This window comes from Morus notabilis, unplaced genomic scaffold (genome assembly GCF_000414095.1).
Source record: "Morus notabilis unplaced genomic scaffold, ASM41409v2 Scaffold4005, whole genome shotgun sequence".
NCBI classification, from domain to species: domain Eukaryota; kingdom Viridiplantae; phylum Streptophyta; class Magnoliopsida; order Rosales; family Moraceae; genus Morus; species Morus notabilis.
The window spans coordinates 25,774-43,665 of NW_010362382.1; the positions used below are offsets into that span (position 1 = coordinate 25,774).

The window sequence follows — 17,892 nt, forward strand, 5'->3', positions numbered from 1 at the left end:
GCGTTAAATTAAATGCGGTAGTGAGTCTGGATCTTGGCAGATATACTATCAATTCAGGATCTTGAAAAAGTAGTATTGATCATCACAATATAACATTATAGACACACACACATGCCTAGAGTACGTATCAAATTCTCGTTGATCTTATAGGTACGTACGTAGTGAGTGAGACTACTCATTGATCGATGCTCACAATGACAATAGTTGGTTTTAATAAGAGTTATACTTAATTAAAGTGTTCCTAGGAGCCTAAAGGCTCTTTAAAAAAAAGATTAATGAGAGAAGCAATAAACCTTATTAATTAGTCGAAAAATTTGAAGATCCTTTTAGTAATACATGACGTAAAAGTAAAAATTAATCAGAGTCTCACATCATTTAAATACAATAATAAATACTAAGTTATAAAGATATTAGTTCACACCACTTAACACGGTTTAACTTTATTATAACATCACATGCTTTTTGAATGTTTAACTTAACAATCCCATAAAGGATTTGGAGAAAAGCAAACAAACAAGGACTCGGAAGGACTTATTCATTATAAAAGTAGGGAGAATTTTTGGTAGAGTGTGACAAATTATCCTGCAATACTACAATATTCTGAACGGTCAGATTTGAATCAAATTTCTTAAAATTGTATGTATTTTCAATTTTAATGTGATTTGAATATGATCTGACAGTCCAAAACAACTCAGTGGTACCAGCAAGATAATTTTCAAATCTTAGCATAAAATTCTCTTAAAGTAGAGCATCCGCTTCTTTCTTCTTCTTTTTCTTTTTTTTTTCTTTTTTTTTTTTTTTTAAACTACTCAATGCCATTCATCTTTCTGAAATTGCCAACAAATTCATAGACCTTTTCTGGGTCAGGATAAACTTTGGACACAGTCTCCCTTTGCAAGCACCTTTTGATCCAAGCTGAGAATTTGGGGACGTGATCCTCAACCTTAAACCCACCGAATTTCTCGAATGCTAGGAACCAACTTGTGAGAGGGATTGCTAGGATGTCGACGTACCCGAATGCCTTGCCGCCGAAGAAATCTTTGTCACCTAGGGCTTCCTCTAGCTGTTTAAGAATCTCTATGAATTCCTTTACAGCTTCCTCTTGTACTTCTCCTGATGTGTTCCTCCATATATTGCCCCCCACCTCAAAGACCTTCTCACAATGACAGAATAAACAACATGGTGTATTGAGAAATAGTCACACTATGAACGTTATATTATATTATACTATAAAATTAGAATAATATATATATATATACACATATATAATAGTGGGACAATTAGAAAAACAGAAAGTTTAAAACCTGTAACTTATTTAAAATTTCGTGGGATAAGCTTTTGGTTTTTAGTCGTTGCGGTCACTTTTGTTGAGCTGTACTAAGAGTATGTTCTGGTTTTTCCATTAATAATAGTGTTTCATACTCTATAGTTGGACAAATTTATAAAAGAACTAAATGCTTGTTTGTTTCATAAGTTAATAGAAATTTAAATTTTTATGAGAAAAAATACTGTAACAAAAAGATTTGAACAAGTTTTTCTCAATCTAAATAAATTCTAGATTTCATCGGTTCGGCGGCTTCTCTAATCACCCCTATACAGTACTAATTAAATGGTAATGCAAAAGAATAAAGCACTATCTCTTTAATTATATATATGTAATGCGAGAACACAAATAAATAATTATAGCCTAAAGTATAGTTAGCAACACAACCTTCTTGTCAATATAGTCAGCCCAGAACTTGGCTTGTGCCTTCTCATAAGGACAAGATGGGAGAAGTGGTGGAGAAGGCCAAGTCTCATCGATGTATTCCACAATGATGGAAGACTCCAGAATTGGTTTCCCATTGTGGAAAATTACAGGCACCTTTTTGTGTATTGGGTTACTTTTGAGCAAAAGCTCACTTTTTCCCCCAAACAAATTCTCCTCACTTTGTTCATATTTCTGACCTTTCTCCTCCAGGGCAATTTTCACCCTGGCGCAGAAAGGGCTTGCCCAAAAATCTAAAAGAAGAAGCTTTCCGTCCTTTGACATATTTCTTTTTTTTTTTTTTTTGGGTGGTACCTCTTTCTATCTCTTCTTAGTATCTCTCTTGTATTGGTGGTAACCAATGTGTTAGAAAATATGAGTTTTATAGGAAAGAGTTTGTCTAGAAAATGGAGATTTCAAAGTCTCTTGGTCATTGGTTTTGCCCTTCCGGAGCAGCCTAAGTTCTTTGGTATTTTCGATGCTTTAACATGATATTTGATGGTCTTTAGTGCTGTATGACACAATGGAGTTTGGAGAGCGCCTGTGAAGAGATAGATCAAACTTTTGTCCTTGGACTACTAAGTAACCAGCCGGCCAGATGTTTATGTATATTGCTCTCTCAACCCTTTTTCTTAGTATTATGGCAATTTAGTCCCTAATGCTTAATAAATTGTAAAACTTCAGTTTATTAAGCGATAGATAGGTAGGTAATTTCCTATTAAGTTTTGAGAATTCAATATTCTCACCCCTAAAAACCCTTGCATATTATAGAATATTCATCTTATGAGTTGTTTTGGTAAAATTTTAAACTATTTTCACAATTACCACATGATTAGCGCTGTTATATTTCAAAAATATACCGTTAAATTAAAATATTAATTGATGAAGAAAAAATAAAGATGGAACTGCCACCTCTTAAAAGTTCATGAACAAACGAATCTCAATAATATTAATAATAAAATGATAATGATAAAAAGCAGACCAGCACAAGGAGTTAAAAATTACTTTTCTCACGTAACATATAACAAATAAATATCGTCTCACTTTCACTAGCCCAAAAAAAAAAAAAAAAAAAAAAAAAAACCGTCTCGTTTTGATCAAGAGCACCAGTATAAAATCAGTACTGGCAGTTCAAGAAAGATTAAATTGTTTGGAACAGAAATGTATTTCCAATGATCTTTTCCAACTTTATTTTAAGTATGTACCTAAGAATCTATTCACTCAAACTACTCTTGTAATCAGGGATCAGCAGATCTTGTAAAATCGTGAAATTTCTTACAGAGGAAAAACAGAAACATGAAGAACGAAGAAATAATTACACGTTGTCAGTTCAAATTTTTCTGTACATGTTCATGCATTTGAAAATACCACTTTTCACCTACACGTGGTGTTTAATCTTGGAATTTTCAAGCAGACACAAATGTGAAGAAAATAATCGGGGTTCATCAAGTTGTTTGCCACCCAAGAAAAGGGTATTTCCAGTTTCGGCTCGATACCTTGGATTCGAACAAGCTTGATCTCAGCATTGTCGGATTTCTGGCAAGACTTTGTGTGTTCACATAGAATTTCGACTCCATCTTCAGCAATTTTGTTGCTGCTCGCCTCTTCGGAGGAATCTCTCTGCTCGTCTTCACCTTGTACTCTTGTTGATTCTTCATCAATCAAAAAACTTCCCTGGAAATACTCTGGCAGAAGGCTTTTCACTGCATCGTGTAGGGTGAAGTATTTACCTGCTTTGTAACAGTTTAAGCTTACAAAGATTAAAGTAGACTTCAAAACGTAAACTGAACATAAGATCATTACTCAAGCGTGTTTCCAGAGTCCCTGTGCAATCAGTTATATCTTACCATATTGAACCTTTATCTTTGTCATTCTACTAGAATCAATAGATAGTTGGGCCAAGAAACACAAACGGTAATGTTTAAAAATACACAAATTGTTCACTTAATTCTATGGGTTTTATCTGTCTTTCAAGAAGTGACAATTTGATCTCTATTTTCTTCACCAATTTTTTTTTTTTTTAAATTTAAAAGACGTATTCGCGTACCTATCACGTAAAAAATTGAAATCTTACAAAAACATTTGCATGATAAGCAAAATGTTCTAATTTTCAGGGGTTTTCAGAGACATTCAACATACTATTTTGCACCTTATAACTATTTTCATAAGATTTCAAGTTATCACCTGATGAGGATGTGATTACTTCCATCAAATTTTAAACACCATCGTCTAGATACCAAAACTACCAAAAATATTAAGTTTAGAGACTAATCAACAAAAAAAAAAAAGGTTTAAAGACTAATATTTTCACAATGCTACTAATAATTCAAGGAGTAACACCAAAACTCCTAACTTTATAAAGGGCCTTGAGACAAAATCACGGTCATGCTTAGTTTTAATTCCAAGAATATCTGAAATAAGAGCAAGTTTGTTTTTCACATTTTGTAATATCAATTTTCCTGCAGCAATTCATTTGCATGTGTTTTAATTTAGCTCTAAAAAAAGGTTAAAAGTGAGTTTTCCTTTCTTCTTGCCAAAGTTAGGTGGCTGACTACCAATTGCCAGATTCAAAGACAATCTCAATTCTGGGTTTAATGCATGAAAAAGCTAAATAAAAAGAACGATGAAACAGCTAAGTTTGCCATATTCACATATTCATTACGGAGGGTTCTACAAATAACATAGGCCTTTCTTACCTTCTTGAATTTCAACAGGTTGGTTTATATAAGAGATTTTGTCCCAAGTATCAATAGGTGGTGCATCTTCTGAATCGTCAATATCCTCACTAACACTCCAAACATATAACCGAACTGGAACTCTACCTACAAAAAAATAACATAACATAAAAAATAAGTGTGATAAGTTTATTCATAAAAAAAGATACAAATTTCATAAAATTTCTAAATAATAACAATAGAAGATATAATAACTGAACCGAAAAATAAAATAACTAAAAACACCTCGTTATCAAAAGCAATTGTGTAAAGAGGTTATTATTTCACATAATCATACAACAACTAACAAGTCCAGAATAGGGCAAAGATATGATAAAAGCGTAGGGACAATTTTCTAGGACAATTTTCTATAAGTTTCACGGAGAAGTCACGCTGCAGTGACAATACCCAAGGAACATAGAAGACTCATGTTTCTATTCTTTTTGCAATAAATGTCTCTATCTCTCTCTCTCCAGAACAAATCGTACCTTATGCCTCATGAAACATTCTAAAAAACCGTTCACCTTTCTAAATACCACAAGCCAACAATGGAGAATTACAAAAAGACAGAAAAAAAAACTCCAGAATCCTTAAAATTAAAATTTGCTCACCTGCCTTGTCCTGTCCAGAAATATCAGTCTCATCCACAAATTGTCCGGATCTTGCAGAGGATAAATTTGAATTTGCAGTGTATTCATCTGAAACTATTCCAAGCTTAAGTTTGGATGAAACACGTGCATAAACTTCTAAATTGCCTACAACAAATTTTCACCAAGCCGATTACAAGTTCTGCATCATAACAAAAGAAATTCTACTTTATAGAATGCAAGTTATCCTTTTTTCTCCATCCATCCTGAAAGTTTATCATCTGATTTCCCTTAACCCAAAGGGTGTGAAATTCTCCTTTCAAACATGTGTACCTACGTCAGGTGTAGACATCAAGCTTAGACATGTTGGTGGATTTTCCAAGTCAGTTGTTTTGTTACCTTGTTTGATCATGCTTCCTTATTTTGGTTGTGATGCAGTAAATTGAATCAACATCCCTTGGTGATATTTTAGGTTGCTTCTATATTCGCCTTATAATGTAGGTGTGTTCATATCAGTATTCACATTTATATTTGACAACAATGTCATTGAGTTTTCTTTCTCAAGCTTCCTCTCTGTTATTCATATCCCCTATCCAATTATCTCATTTCTCTCTATATTTTATATCCGCCTGGTGGGCCTACATCACTTAGAACACCGCCGGGGACAACAAATCTTCTATAATTAAGAACTAAATGAGTATTTATGGTGAGGACGGGGCAACTCAAAATAAGTTGTATCATGCCAAAATGTCTTCAAGTTGCAGACATACCACTTACGACAGAACGCCAAAGCTCCACCTGATCAGCTTGAGACATGTTCATCACATTCTTAGAGTTTCCATTGATTATGTATGCTGCCTGTAATTATAACTAAATACCATTAGATGCATACAATGGGAATGTTATAACCAATTCCAAAAATAACAGTAAATGAGAGAAAAAAAAAACAAAAAACAAAAGTTCAAAATGATATCAGAGAAGAAATGACATCTATATCCCATTATAGGTTTTACACACTAATGAAGAACCATAAGGCGCCAAAGAGAAAGTAGTCAGAGAAAGAAAGAGAAACGCAAAAAAGAAATAAGAGCTTATGAAGGAAGAAGGGGAATTCAGAGGAAGGAAAAATCTTATACTTCCGTAAACACTTCTGAAAAAATATAACGAAATCAAGGATCTAAGTATACTTCTAGATAGATGTTCCTAAATCAACTAGGAACATAGATAAAAGTAATATTAAGCTATGATCGTTAACCGTATTCATCATAATAATCCCAAATCCTAATTAACATGACAATCCCATGTCACGTATCAATTTTACCTTGGCCAAAAGTTTAAATAGACTTGTCACCAAGGTAGATGCTCCTCAAGTCTTTTAAATTTATAGAAATAGAATTGACCCTTCTCATGAGATCAAAGACTATTAGCAATGAATTTCCAAAATTTCATTCTAGAATTGCAGCCGTGTTTGACATCAATGGATAACAAATTGGCTCTCTTGTGTGACATGAATTGGCTTTTGGACAGAAAACGATAGCTTTGTTAACAGAATTTCACAAATACTTCAACTATTATGGCGCACTTTATCAGAAACTAAAAACACAATTAATGATTGAAGTATCAATAAAAGAGCCACACAATGTTTTAAGCTTTTTTTTTTTGCTTGCTTTTGATAATGATTCAGATAATAACAACACCATTGAGATTAGAAACTAACTAATTCTATCGAGCTGAGAGACAAATCACAAACCAACCTCTTTCAATGAGTTAATCAAGCTCCACTTTATACTATCTTCACCTTCACATGGAGTTAGTACATTCCCCGGATATCCTCTAAAATGCACCTGCAAAAAGACAGTCCAAAACCTGATGTGAAAGTTGCAAATTTTTTTCTTTTTTTATGCAAAAAGAGAGGGAGAAAAAAAAAGGACTAGTATATGATTAGAGAGATTTGACGATCATTCAAAATCCAAAAAGTTTATCTGATAGAGATGACAACAAAAAATAGATATAAGTGCATCATTCTATTGATGTTTAAGTGTGGTTTTTGATAGATTTAAACTTTGGGTTTCTTTTTGGGAACTTTATATATTTTAGCGAGTTTTCCTTCCTTAATCGCTTTAGACAGGAAAACTTGTTGTAGCCTATCCTTTCGGATTTGCTTCTTTGTTATCTCTTTTTTCTTGCTCTAGGTGAACCACTTCTTCGCCACTTTCCTATTTTATTTTGTAAGGTCTTCTTGTCGAAAAAAGAAGACCTCAGAGGAACAAACAGTATAAGACACCTGATTGTCACCAATTAATTATTAATTAAAAGATCTGTACCGTTAGATTCCAAGGCCTTTCTGGTTCTGCACATAGAAGATCAAATAGAACCCCAGTTGGTATATACCTGAAAGAAGCACAAATAACCTCACACAACAAGAACAACAAGCATGTAGTTTGGTAATGAAATGCAACTAGCACGCAATGGCAAGCAAGAGATATGAATCTTCAAGGGACTGACAAGAGAATATATATGGTAAGCCAAATAGTTATATGTTATGTTAAATCTTCCTCCATTAACGTCATAAATTTATGAACGTATTAACTGTTTGAGAGGATTAAAATACTACATATGTAGTTATGAGCCAGCTCAATAAAATCAATAGAGCAATAAGAAAAACTCCAGCACATTAAATTGGCAAAAGTTACAAAATTCTGAAAATTACAGAATGTCATACCATCACTTAATTATCTTTCTTACGTGGAGTATAATTCAAACACACTAAAACAGGCCTTCTCGAACTCTGTGTAAATGGATTTCACGGCGGCTGCCTAAGTTTCTAGATTACGAAACGGTACTATCTAGCATTTCAACCTCCCCATCATAGGTGGGATCTTCAGGAGGTAACCTCAAAAAGAGCACCGCTTATTTCCTTTCATGTTCAGATGCTTCCTCGATTGCTTGATGTTTGAATAGCCTAGTTCCAGTTAGTTCATAACACCCACTCTCGTAACTTGCCTCCTAACTAATGGCTTTCCTTGTTGGGGTTATTTCCTATTGCTTGCCTTCCTAGTCAGTAGTTGGTCACGCTTACTTCAATCTCTTGGTTGTGGCACCCACTTTGAATATCATTTGATTCTTTCTATTCTCCCATACATTTCTTGGCCAGACACGTCTCTTTTTTTTTTTTTCTTTCCCTTGTGCTCAAGGATAACTTCATGAACGTATTTTCTCTTTTAAATAAACTCTACTTCAGTTTACATCTTGAACTAGGTACAATTCCAATATAGCGAATGGAAGCGGATTATTATGATTAATCCTTTTCCTTTGACTTTAACTTTCTCTTTCACTAATTGTCCTATTCTTTCCTCTAAATTGTGTCCACCCCCTAGCATATTACACTCTTCTTTCTCCTATCCCATTCATCACCCTACCAATTCCCCACTTGTCCTAAGTCAGGTCACATACACGATGATCAACAAAACTAGACATAAGTAATTCCCAACATGGATACTCCACAAAGAGCTTTTTCCAGAGCAACAAAAACGAAAACGCAATTATCCAAGTATGGATAAGGAATATACCATTTCAGCGGCAATCCTTTGTATTCAAACCAGATAGTGTCAACAACCGGAGGAAGCGTACTACTGAAGTGAGGTTTAATTTGAGAAGCCAACAAAGGAAGGTATCCTAACCGAGGAGCTAAGATCTGAAACAAGAAAAGAAACTCATAAATAAAGGTCAAAAAGGAAAAGGGATACATAAAGATCCATAATTCTGATAATAATTCTACTTAGTTATGCATAAATTTATGTGAAAAACGGAAATGTAAAAAAAAAAAAAAAACAAACAAAAACAAAGCCCACTGAAATAGAGCAAGAAAGCTATAGAAGTACGTTCACATTAACATATTCCAAATTGGATTATATGAGAAATCAGAAATCTTTGCTAAAATCCAATAACTACAATATGGGATTTGAGCATATTAACTGATCCAGAAATCAAAATCCAAAATTGAAGCGCGATAATGTAACAGTTGTAAAATGTTGTTAATTTAGTAAATAAAATCCTAAGAATTAAATCAAATAAGATCAAAGATATTAGAAATTGCATACGAGGGCTGGTGGAGGAGGAGGAACGGTGGTAACTTGGGATTCGTGGAGATGAATCTGCAGCGGAATCGCCCCTTCCCAAACGAAATTGCGCGCTTCCTTATTCATAACTTTTTACGTTCTAGAGAGAGAGAGAGAGAGAGACTATTACTATGCTTGGATTGGAATTCTAGGTCAAACCTTTTCTTCTGGACTCAATTCGGGAACCCTACTACACGCGCATCGTGAACGCGCCCGCCGTCGTCCCGATAGGTGCGGCGCGTGCACACCACGGCACTGCTCGGAGTCCCTGGCACTCAACGAGACGGCCGAATGAAATTAGAGCCAGTACGTCGCCGGGAAGGACTTTCCGGTAATTTCCTGATACCGCAAGCTAATCGGATGCGATTTTTTTAGGTCCGGAGTAGGGGTGATAATTTCACACTTTAATCAATTTATCCCCGGAGACCCGCATTTAACGGGGCGGGAAAGATACGGTTTAACCAAATTTGAGTTGCAAACTCGTTAAAATTTTTGATCGGTGACGGACGGAAACGAATTTAGAAGTCTACTACTTTTTTACTTGTTTATAGTCACGTTTAATTGTATCATATTTTAAAATGAATATATTAGGTATAATATGTAATAATATATAATTTTAAATAAATTTTATTTTTGTCCCTTAAAAATTTTGGTTTTTGGTCCTTTTGTCATTTTATTTCAAACTTTAAAAATTGTTATGTACAATTCCTGAATTATGAAACATTACTAAGTTTGCTCATTCCGTCACAAAATGATATTTTTAAGCTAGTGGATAGAAGAACAAACTTAGTAGCGTTTCATAGTTCAAGAAGTGTACAAACTAATTTTTAAAGTTTGAGATGTAAAGTGCAAAAAGACTAAAATTTAGGGGTAAAAATAAAATTTATCCTTTAATTTTAAGTGTAATATGTTATATAATATATATGAAAATTTAAAACTTTTTTTTTGAACTTAATGTTATGTATGGTTGTATTATTTATTTATTTTACAATAAAAATAACTAATCGGGTAAATAGGATACCAAAGGTATTCCAAACCCATGTTGAAAAATCTGTCTCATACCCCACCAATTTATGCGGGTTTAGTATACGAGAATGGTAAGCGTTTTTGTTTGCGGGAGTAGATGAGCGAGAAGACCATCCCCCTCTAGATCCAACCCGTTGCCATCCCTAGTCCTCAAAAAGGTGTTTCTAGCTTCTAGCACAATTTTTTATTTCATTCCCCCAATTTAAATCTCTTTTTCATTTTTCCCCTATTTTTGAAAACATTCTTTCTCTTCCCATACTTTCTCTCTTCCCGTACTTTATGGTTTTGTAACGATGTGCTCCATGAATTATAAAGAAAACACTAATTCCCCTTATTGTAACAAATTTAGTCATTATGGTTTTGTAAAATTTTCTTTCTATCCTTATTTTTTAATTTAATTCATTATCACGTCATTTTTCCATTTATATCTTGGATGAAATTGGATTGGAGGGGAATTTTTGAAAACTTTTCAATCTTTGGGGAAATACGTTCTGATATTGTTGAGACAGGCATTACTGCAAAGTAGATATTTCCTTTTCCAATGATAAAGTATTTATAAAAATTCAGTATAAATAATATCAATTTGTTCTCTCATATTTCTTTGGGATACATACGTTAACCTTACTTTATTCCAAAGGACGCGAGATACAAGAGAAGTTACCTCATATAAAAAGAAAAACAATATACATAGATGAGTTTTAAATAGTTAATAATTTATGATAATTACTCATTAAATATAAAAAATTAATAATATAGCGTGATAAAATTTAATAATGTAGCGTGATAAAAATTTAATATCGTCAATTATTGTAATTTTTTTTTAATTATTTAATTTATTATAACCGTTAAATTAATATATGACAGTTAAAAAAATAATACCTATCAATAAATAAATATTAAAATAATAATTAAAACTACACTCCTATATATATATATGTATTATTTAATTGTCCTTCACTGGCTTTTGCTTTTAAATGCATTTTACTTTTAAGAGGACGTTTGGTTGGATGATTTAAACTATGTGATTTGAATTATTTTCGATTTACGTGAATTTTTTGTGAGAAAAAATACTGTAGCGAATCATGAATCATGATTCAAATCAGGAAACGAATCCCTCTACCAAACAGACCCTAAGTTTATCTTCACGCTAAAGGTGAATAGATAAATGGTACGCTTTTATAATCATGACTCTGAGCAAAAACAAAATGAGTTCAAAAGAAATTTGCATAATTTGATGACGAAACCTTTTACTAAACGACATCTTAATTTGGAAAGCCATAATTTCTAATTTCTAATAAACCATTAATGCTCGACAGAAGGCTTGTAATATAAAAAGCTGTTTGGTTGGATGATATCCTCCACTATATATACTAAAAAAAGAGAGAAGGCGAAGTTGTGGACAGAAGCAAAATGGGAGGATTATATTTTCTGAAAATCATTAATTATCATAGCTGTGTTATTTGCAAAATCCCATTTCCTCTTCACCCCATCATCTTCCTTTTTCCCAAAATTTCGGTCATAATTATGAAATTGACAATGTTTTGGAGCCACCAAGTCCAGAAATGATAGCAATAGGGACAATTGTAATAGTGAAAAGTTGTCTTCAGAAAGCTGCTCAACATTGCCCTGAAGTAGCAATATTGAAAGGCAAAATCAAGAAAGTCTCCCAAGCATTACGCAGAATTTCACCTGTGCTATGAGAATTTCCTAATGGATTGTGTTGGTCAGAAAATATAGAGGTACAAAAATTATGCTAATAAATTATCTGTGTATTTCTCATGTATGATGTTTGTTTGAAAAAAATTTCATTGCGTACACAGATATCACCAGAAGAATAACGGAGTTCCAACTACCTTACGATATATATTCTAATTAAACAGTAAAAATTAATCAAACCAACCGATATTTAGAGATGTTTGAAATATTAGCGTAAACTTCAAACGTTGGAGAGACTAAGGTCTCGTTCACTTCGCAGATTCGGGTTTTCAATTCGAGTTGAGATGTAACATTTTCTAAGAACTTTTCACTGTAACAGAAAAAGTTATTTGTGACATTTTCTAATAATTTTTTACTGTAAAAACTTATGCTTTGTTCATTTCACCGATTCGAGTTTTCAGTTTTAGGTTTCTACAGTAAAAAGTTCTCAGAAAATATCACATCTAACTTTTTCTGCTACAGTAGAAAACTCTCAAAAAATGTCACATCTCAGTTCGAATTGAAAACTCGAATTCGCGAAGTGAACGAGACCTTAAAATTAAAAACTCGAATCGGTGGAATGAACGAGGCGTAATGTTATCCATTCCAAGGCTCAAGCATTCCAAGGCCCATAAGTTCTATTAATTCACTGGGGCCATGCCCGCAGGCCCAAAATTCGGGATTTAATCATTTCCCATGAAAAAAATGGAGGGGGCGCTTTACAGGGATCCCGTGGACTAGTTGGGACAAAATAATAAAATATTTATTTTACCAATCCAGATTCCTACGCCAAATCCTGATAAAAAAAGAAGCCGAAAAGAGAGGCTGAAAGAAACGGATTATTCGCAAAAATAACACATTTTATATGAAAGAAGAATCCGAGGAAGAGAGGCGAGCTACAGTAAGATGAGCAATATTTTCTATATATGTTACCGATTCGCAAAAAAGTGATATTTGATGTAGTTTTAGACTATTGGTATAATAGATTAATACTTGCTTTAACATCAATGTGAAACAGAAGACGGATACAAATATAAAAATAGCATTTAACAGAAATCCAGAGACCTTAGTTATCAAAAAAAAAAAAAAAAAAGGAAATCCAGAGACGTTTAGAAATACCTTTTCTGAATAGTGAGCAATCAGTCATTTTCTGTGGTTTTAACCACAAGAAAGATGCGTAAAAACAGAACAATAATTTCCAAAGAGCAGAACTAGTTTATTCTTTTATTCCTCTAAATTTATAGATTGAAATAGAACAATGTAATTTCCAAAGAGCAGAACTAGTTTATTCTTTTATTCCTCTAAATTTAAAGATTGAATATATTCTTTTTCCAATTATGTAGAGACCAACATCATCATCTATAGCAGATTTCCAGAGAAATAAGAAAAATCATACCGAAGAAGATCGTCGGAATTAAAGATCAAGAGGGGCAACCCCATCCACCACCACCAGGAGTTAAAATCTGAAGGATTTCCCCCGCCTTTACCTGAACCGTGTTCTTACCTCCGAGGAAAACAGTTCGTTTATCTTTTGTAATCAGGTAGTTTGCTCCGCGAGCCCCGTGTTTTCCTCCATTCAACCCTCTCGGTGCATGAACACGCCTCTCCGAAAGAATGCTAACAACAACAGGCCGCCGAAATTCTATCTCCCTAACCAGCCCATCACCCCCTTGATGAATTCCAACCCCCCCACTTCTCTCTCTCAGCTGGAATTTGTGCAACAAAACTGGATATCTCTGCTCAAAAATCTCTGGATCAGTCATTCTTGTGTTGGTCATGTGGCATTGAATTCCACTGGTCCCATCCCAGGTGGGGCCAGCCCCACTACCCCCTCCAATTGTCTCATAATAACCAAAAGTATCATCCCCAAAGGTGAGATTGTTCATACAACCCTGTGAACAAGCACAAGCTTGAAAAGCAGTAAGTATAACATCGGTTATTCTCTGAGATGTCAGAACATTACCTCCCACCACGGCGGCCTTATCGCTAGGAGAGAGGAATGAACCTGCTGGGATGTGAATTTTCACAGGAGCCAAACAACCTTGATTGAGAGGAATATCGACGTCCACCAAACAACGAAGACAATATATGACCGCTGCAGTCGTAACTGCTTCTGGGGCATTCCAGTTCCCATAAACTTCTGGACTGGTTCTGCTGAAATCAAAATTTGCTTCGCCTTTATGAGAATCAATCGTAAGCTTCAATCGAATAACAGATCCATCATCCATGTAATCCTCTTCTTCAATAGTCACGGAATTCTTATCTCCGACATTAGTTGATTTGGACGAAACTCTAGCAGCAACTGACTTCAGCATTTCTCTCACCGCTTCTTCTGCATTCGACTGCACATAAGTCATGTAAGCTTGAACAGTCTCCAAACCATACTGCTCAATAAGTTCTTTGATGAGAGAAATTCCTCTCTGATTTGCGGCTACTTGAGCCCGAAGGTCTGATAAATTATCTTGAAGCCTGCGGGATCCTGGGATCTGATTTGCTAATTCACCAGAACTGGGGAACCGAAGAAGTTCCACGATTCCTTCTTCTTGAAAAACCCCATTTTCGACAAGCTTAAATGCTTTTATGGCAGCCCCCTCTTCCCATATCGATTTGGAAAAGGGCGGCATGCTTCCAGGAGTAATACCCCCAATCTCAGCATGATGACCTCTACTCGCCACAAAGAATATCAACTTCCCGTTATCGAAAACGGGGGTTACAACAGTTATGTCTGGTAGATGACTTCCTCCAGCACAAGGATGGTTGGTTACCAAAACATCTCCTTCATTCAAATTGTCGCCCCAGTAGTTCAGCTGCCAACAAACGGTGCTAGACATAGCTCCCAAGTGCACGGGAACATGAGGGGCATTCGCAACTAGTCCCCCTTCGGGTCCAAATAGGGCACAAGAGAAGTCTAGCCTTTCCTTTATGTTTGTAGATATAGAAGTTCTTTGCAGGGTCCTCCCCATCTGTTCAGCTATGCCCATAAACCGATGATTAAATATCGAGAGTTGCACAACATCTGCGGTTTTTTCTGAAATTCTCACAGTGCTCGAAATAGGCTCTAGCTTGATTTTAATATTTCCATATTTGGTTATGATAGCTTTGCAATTGGGTTCTACTATAACAGTACTATTCCCATTCATAATTATCGCAGGACCAGGCACTACATGACCATAACTTAGTTTCTCAAGCTTGAATAGTGGCATATCTTGCCACTCGTTTCGAAAATAGACCTTGTAGCTGCCTTCAACTTTAGGAGTATCAAATGCAAGTGGTATAGCCCTTGGTTTCAGTATATTAGTGACTCCCACCCCACGAACTCTCACATCACATATTAGAATATTCCTGTTCTGTAGTTTAAACCCATACTCCTGCTCGAACAGCCTCACGAATTCCACGTCAAAGTCGTATCCAGCTCCATCTGTGGACGTCTGTTTGTTCACCATAATTGAAGTATCTGTACCTTCGTACCTTAAGTTCAGATAGGTCTCCGTTTTAATGCTTTCATCTCCAAATCCTTGCTCTTGTAGCTTCTGTTTTACCTGCTTCAATAAAACCGCTTCCCTGCAAGAGGCCTCCACCACAGAGTCTTGACAGTAAACAGCAGAATATGGCTCCTGTGCATCTTCTACAACATCCGCCAATCCCATCCCATATGCACTTAAGATCCCACAAAACCGGTGTATGAGTACTTCTGTCATGCCCAAAGACCTAGCAATAGCACAGGCATGCTGAGGCCCGGCACCTCCAAAGCAAGCAAGAGCATGGTTCCTTGTCTCATGCCCCTTCATTTCAGTTAATTGCCTTATCGGGCGACACATCGTCTCATTTGCAACATTTACAAACCCCAGCGCAATCTCCTCCACCGTCATGTCCTTTGCAGAAGAATCTTGGATCCTTCTGTAGGAATTTATTTCCTTTGCAAGCTTTTCAAATTCTTCTCTAGTTGCCTTGATATCTAAGGGCTGATCCTCATTAGGGCCAAAAATGGATGGAAAATAATCAGGTATGACAAAACCAAGAATCAAGTTTGCATCTGTGACTGCCAATTCCCCGCCTTTTCGGTAACACACTGGACCTGGATGTGCACCAACAGATTCTGGTCCGACCCGAAAAGCTCCAAACTGGAACTTCAATTTTGATCCACCACCTGCAGCAACGGTATTTATGTCAAGCTGAGGTGCCTGTATAATGGCACCAGCAATCTGGGTTTCTAAGACTTGTTCATAATTCCCTGCATAACGACTCACATCTGTAGATGTACCACCCATGTCAAACCCGATAAGCGGTTTCTCTGTTTCGAGCCCAAAAAGAGTCTGCGAGTAACCAACAACTCCCCCAGCAGGACCTGACAAAACAGCTTTGTGCCCAGAAAATCTACTTTCCGGCGCAAGCCCTCCGTCAGATTGCATAAAGAGAACAATCACCTTTTGCAGGCCTTCATCGAATTTGGAAATGAACCCTGACAGGTATTCTTTAATCACAGGGGTCAAGTATGCATCCACACTAGCTGTAAGACCACGAGGGACAGCTCGAACCATGGGTGTCAAAGCTGAAGATAAGGAAACATGTCGAAATCCCAAACTCATTGCTAACGTTTTCACGGCTATTTCATGGTGCGGATAAGTATAGGAGTGCATCAACACAACAGCCAAACAGTTAATCCCCTTTTCCAATAGACCTTTCAGCGAAGGCTTCAAAGCTTCTTCATTAAGCGGTTTCAAAACCTTGACAAGCTCACCCGAAACCCCTCTGATTACCCGCGCAGAAGAATCCACATTCTGTTCTCCATCTTGTACTAGTTCAATTCTCTCATCAACCTCAACAACCTCCTCATAAAGGTTTGATGGTTTCGATACAGTGAGGTCGAATATGTTCGGACGGGCCTGGTTACCAATCTGGAGCAGATCCCGAAAGCCCCGAGTCACACAAAGCGCAATCCTTTCTCCCTTTCTCTCTAAGAGGGCGTTCGTCGCCACCGTCGTCCCCATTCTTATCCACTCTATCTTATCAGTGGGTATCTTCGAAGTCCGTGGAATTTCCTCTCCGGTAAACTCTTCAAGAATCCTCCTAATGCCCTCAACTGGAGCATCCTCATAGTTTGATGGGTCAACAGACAAAAGTTTCAGAACTCGACCATCCGAATGACCCGGGATTTCGGCATAAACATCAGTGAAAGTGCCCCCTCTGTCAATGCAAAACCTGAGTTTGTCTACGTTGGCACTTCCCATTTCTCTACAAAAAGATCTTAACAATGAGATTCAATTGACCCCAAAATCTGCAGTTCAATAGCAACAAATATTTTAGCAATAAAAAAGAACACTAACGGCCTAAAATTATTTGTTTAAGGAAAAAAAAAAAGACTTAAGTTACTCTATCCTCTAGAAAACTGAAAAAAAAGAGGCAAGCTTTTACACAATGAAAGAACCCGTTACAATCCATTGTGAAACTTTTCTAATAGTTTTATCTGAGTTTGAATCAGTTCAACCCATAGCTTTTTTTTTTTAAATCATTATTATTCATCTCGATGAAATTGCAATAAGCCATGAAGGCAATTGCCAAAGGTTTTTTCAATAAATTCTACGTCAATAGGGAATTAGAAAATACCAATTCAAAAGGGAAATTTCGGATTAAGATCATTCAATAAAGAAAAATCTACCTCAAACTTTTAAAATCTCTAGAATATCTCCTTGCTCCAAAAAGTTTCGCTGCAGAAATTGGCCTTATACTCGCTGGAAATCTCGGTGGTTACGCCAAGGAAAGAAAGCCTCGGTTGTGCTTCTATGGAGAGAGAGAGAGAGAGAGTGTGTGTGTGTGTGCGCGCGCGCGCGCGCGCGTCTGTTCAGCGAGTAAAAGTAGAAGAAGAAGAAGAAAAAAAGAAGTGAAAGTCGTCTTCCATGTGCGTGCTGTGTTTTATCTGCATAAAAAAAAAATAATAAAATATGAAATAAATGATTCATTTAGTTCATTGATTTGAGTTTTTAATTCGAGTTGAGATGTGATTTTAT

At 35.8% G+C, this 17,892-nt stretch overlaps 3 protein-coding genes across 8 annotated transcripts; all 3 read right to left on the minus strand.

Moving 5' to 3' along the window:
- Nucleotides 1–805: 805 nt before the first annotated feature.
- LOC21384955 (probable glutathione S-transferase) lies at nucleotides 806–2,226 on the minus strand. The gene is made up of 2 exons (XM_010101876.2): nucleotides 1,712–2,226; nucleotides 806–1,153 (listed from the first exon to the last, which is right to left on the minus strand). The coding sequence occupies exons 1-2, from the start codon at nucleotides 2,030–2,032 to the stop codon at nucleotides 806–808; spliced, it is 669 nt and encodes a 222-aa protein (XP_010100178.1). The 5' UTR covers nucleotides 2,033–2,226.
- A 639-nt stretch (nucleotides 2,227–2,865) lies between these two features.
- Nucleotides 2,866–9,668, minus strand: LOC21384956 (autophagy protein 5). 5 transcript variants are annotated; one of them, XM_024168040.1, is made up of 9 exons: nucleotides 9,326–9,668; nucleotides 9,149–9,266; nucleotides 8,618–8,742; nucleotides 7,373–7,439; nucleotides 6,803–6,892; nucleotides 5,819–5,906; nucleotides 5,073–5,216; nucleotides 4,444–4,569; nucleotides 2,877–3,480 (listed from the first exon to the last, which is right to left on the minus strand). In XM_024168040.1, the coding sequence occupies exons 2-9, from the start codon at nucleotides 9,251–9,253 to the stop codon at nucleotides 3,122–3,124; spliced, it is 1,104 nt and encodes a 367-aa protein (XP_024023808.1). In that variant the 5' UTR covers nucleotides 9,254–9,266; nucleotides 9,326–9,668; the 3' UTR covers nucleotides 2,877–3,121. The 5 variants fall into 5 exon arrangements, with proteins under 5 accessions (XP_024023811.1, XP_024023808.1, XP_024023810.1 ...); XM_024168043.1 differs by having other exon boundaries at nucleotides 2,866–3,480; nucleotides 5,073–5,165; nucleotides 9,149–9,668; XM_024168042.1 differs by having other exon boundaries at nucleotides 2,877–3,450; nucleotides 9,149–9,668.
- A 3,463-nt stretch (nucleotides 9,669–13,131) lies between these two features.
- On the minus strand, nucleotides 13,132–17,711 carry LOC21384957 (5-oxoprolinase). 2 transcript variants are annotated; one of them, XM_010101878.2, is made up of 2 exons: nucleotides 17,544–17,711; nucleotides 13,132–17,119 (listed from the first exon to the last, which is right to left on the minus strand). In XM_010101878.2, the coding sequence occupies exon 2, from the start codon at nucleotides 17,113–17,115 to the stop codon at nucleotides 13,309–13,311; it is 3,807 nt and encodes a 1,268-aa protein (XP_010100180.1). In that variant the 5' UTR covers nucleotides 17,116–17,119; nucleotides 17,544–17,711; the 3' UTR covers nucleotides 13,132–13,308. The 2 variants fall into 2 exon arrangements, with proteins under 2 accessions (XP_010100180.1, XP_024023804.1); XM_024168036.1 differs by having other exon boundaries at nucleotides 13,132–17,162.
- Nucleotides 17,712–17,892: the final 181 nt, after the last annotated feature.

What these genes read in the sequence shown, in the direction of transcription:
- LOC21384955 (XM_010101876.2), bottom strand. Translation starts at nt 2,032, where the DNA reads ATGTCAAAGGACGGAAAGCTTCTTCTTTTAGATTTTTGGGCAAGCCCT. An exon ending in CTGACTATATTGACAAGAAG is followed by an intron (nt 1,154 to 1,711) that starts GTTGTGTTGCTA and finishes CATTGTGAGAAG; the next exon opens with GTCTTTGAGGTGGGGGGCAA.
- LOC21384956 (XM_024168040.1), bottom strand. Translation starts at nt 9,253, where the DNA reads ATGAATAAGGAAGCGCGCAATTTCGTTTGGGAAGGGGCGATTCCGCTG. An exon ending in AAAGGATTGCCGCTGAAATG is followed by an intron (nt 7,440 to 8,617) that starts GTATATTCCTTA and finishes TGCTTCTTTCAG; the next exon opens with GTATATACCAACTGGGGTTC. An exon ending in AAAGGCCTTGGAATCTAACG is followed by an intron (nt 6,893 to 7,372) that starts GTACAGATCTTT and finishes GTCTTTTTGCAG; the next exon opens with GTGCATTTTAGAGGATATCC.
- LOC21384957 (XM_010101878.2), bottom strand. Translation starts at nt 17,115, where the DNA reads ATGGGAAGTGCCAACGTAGACAAACTCAGGTTTTGCATTGACAGAGGG.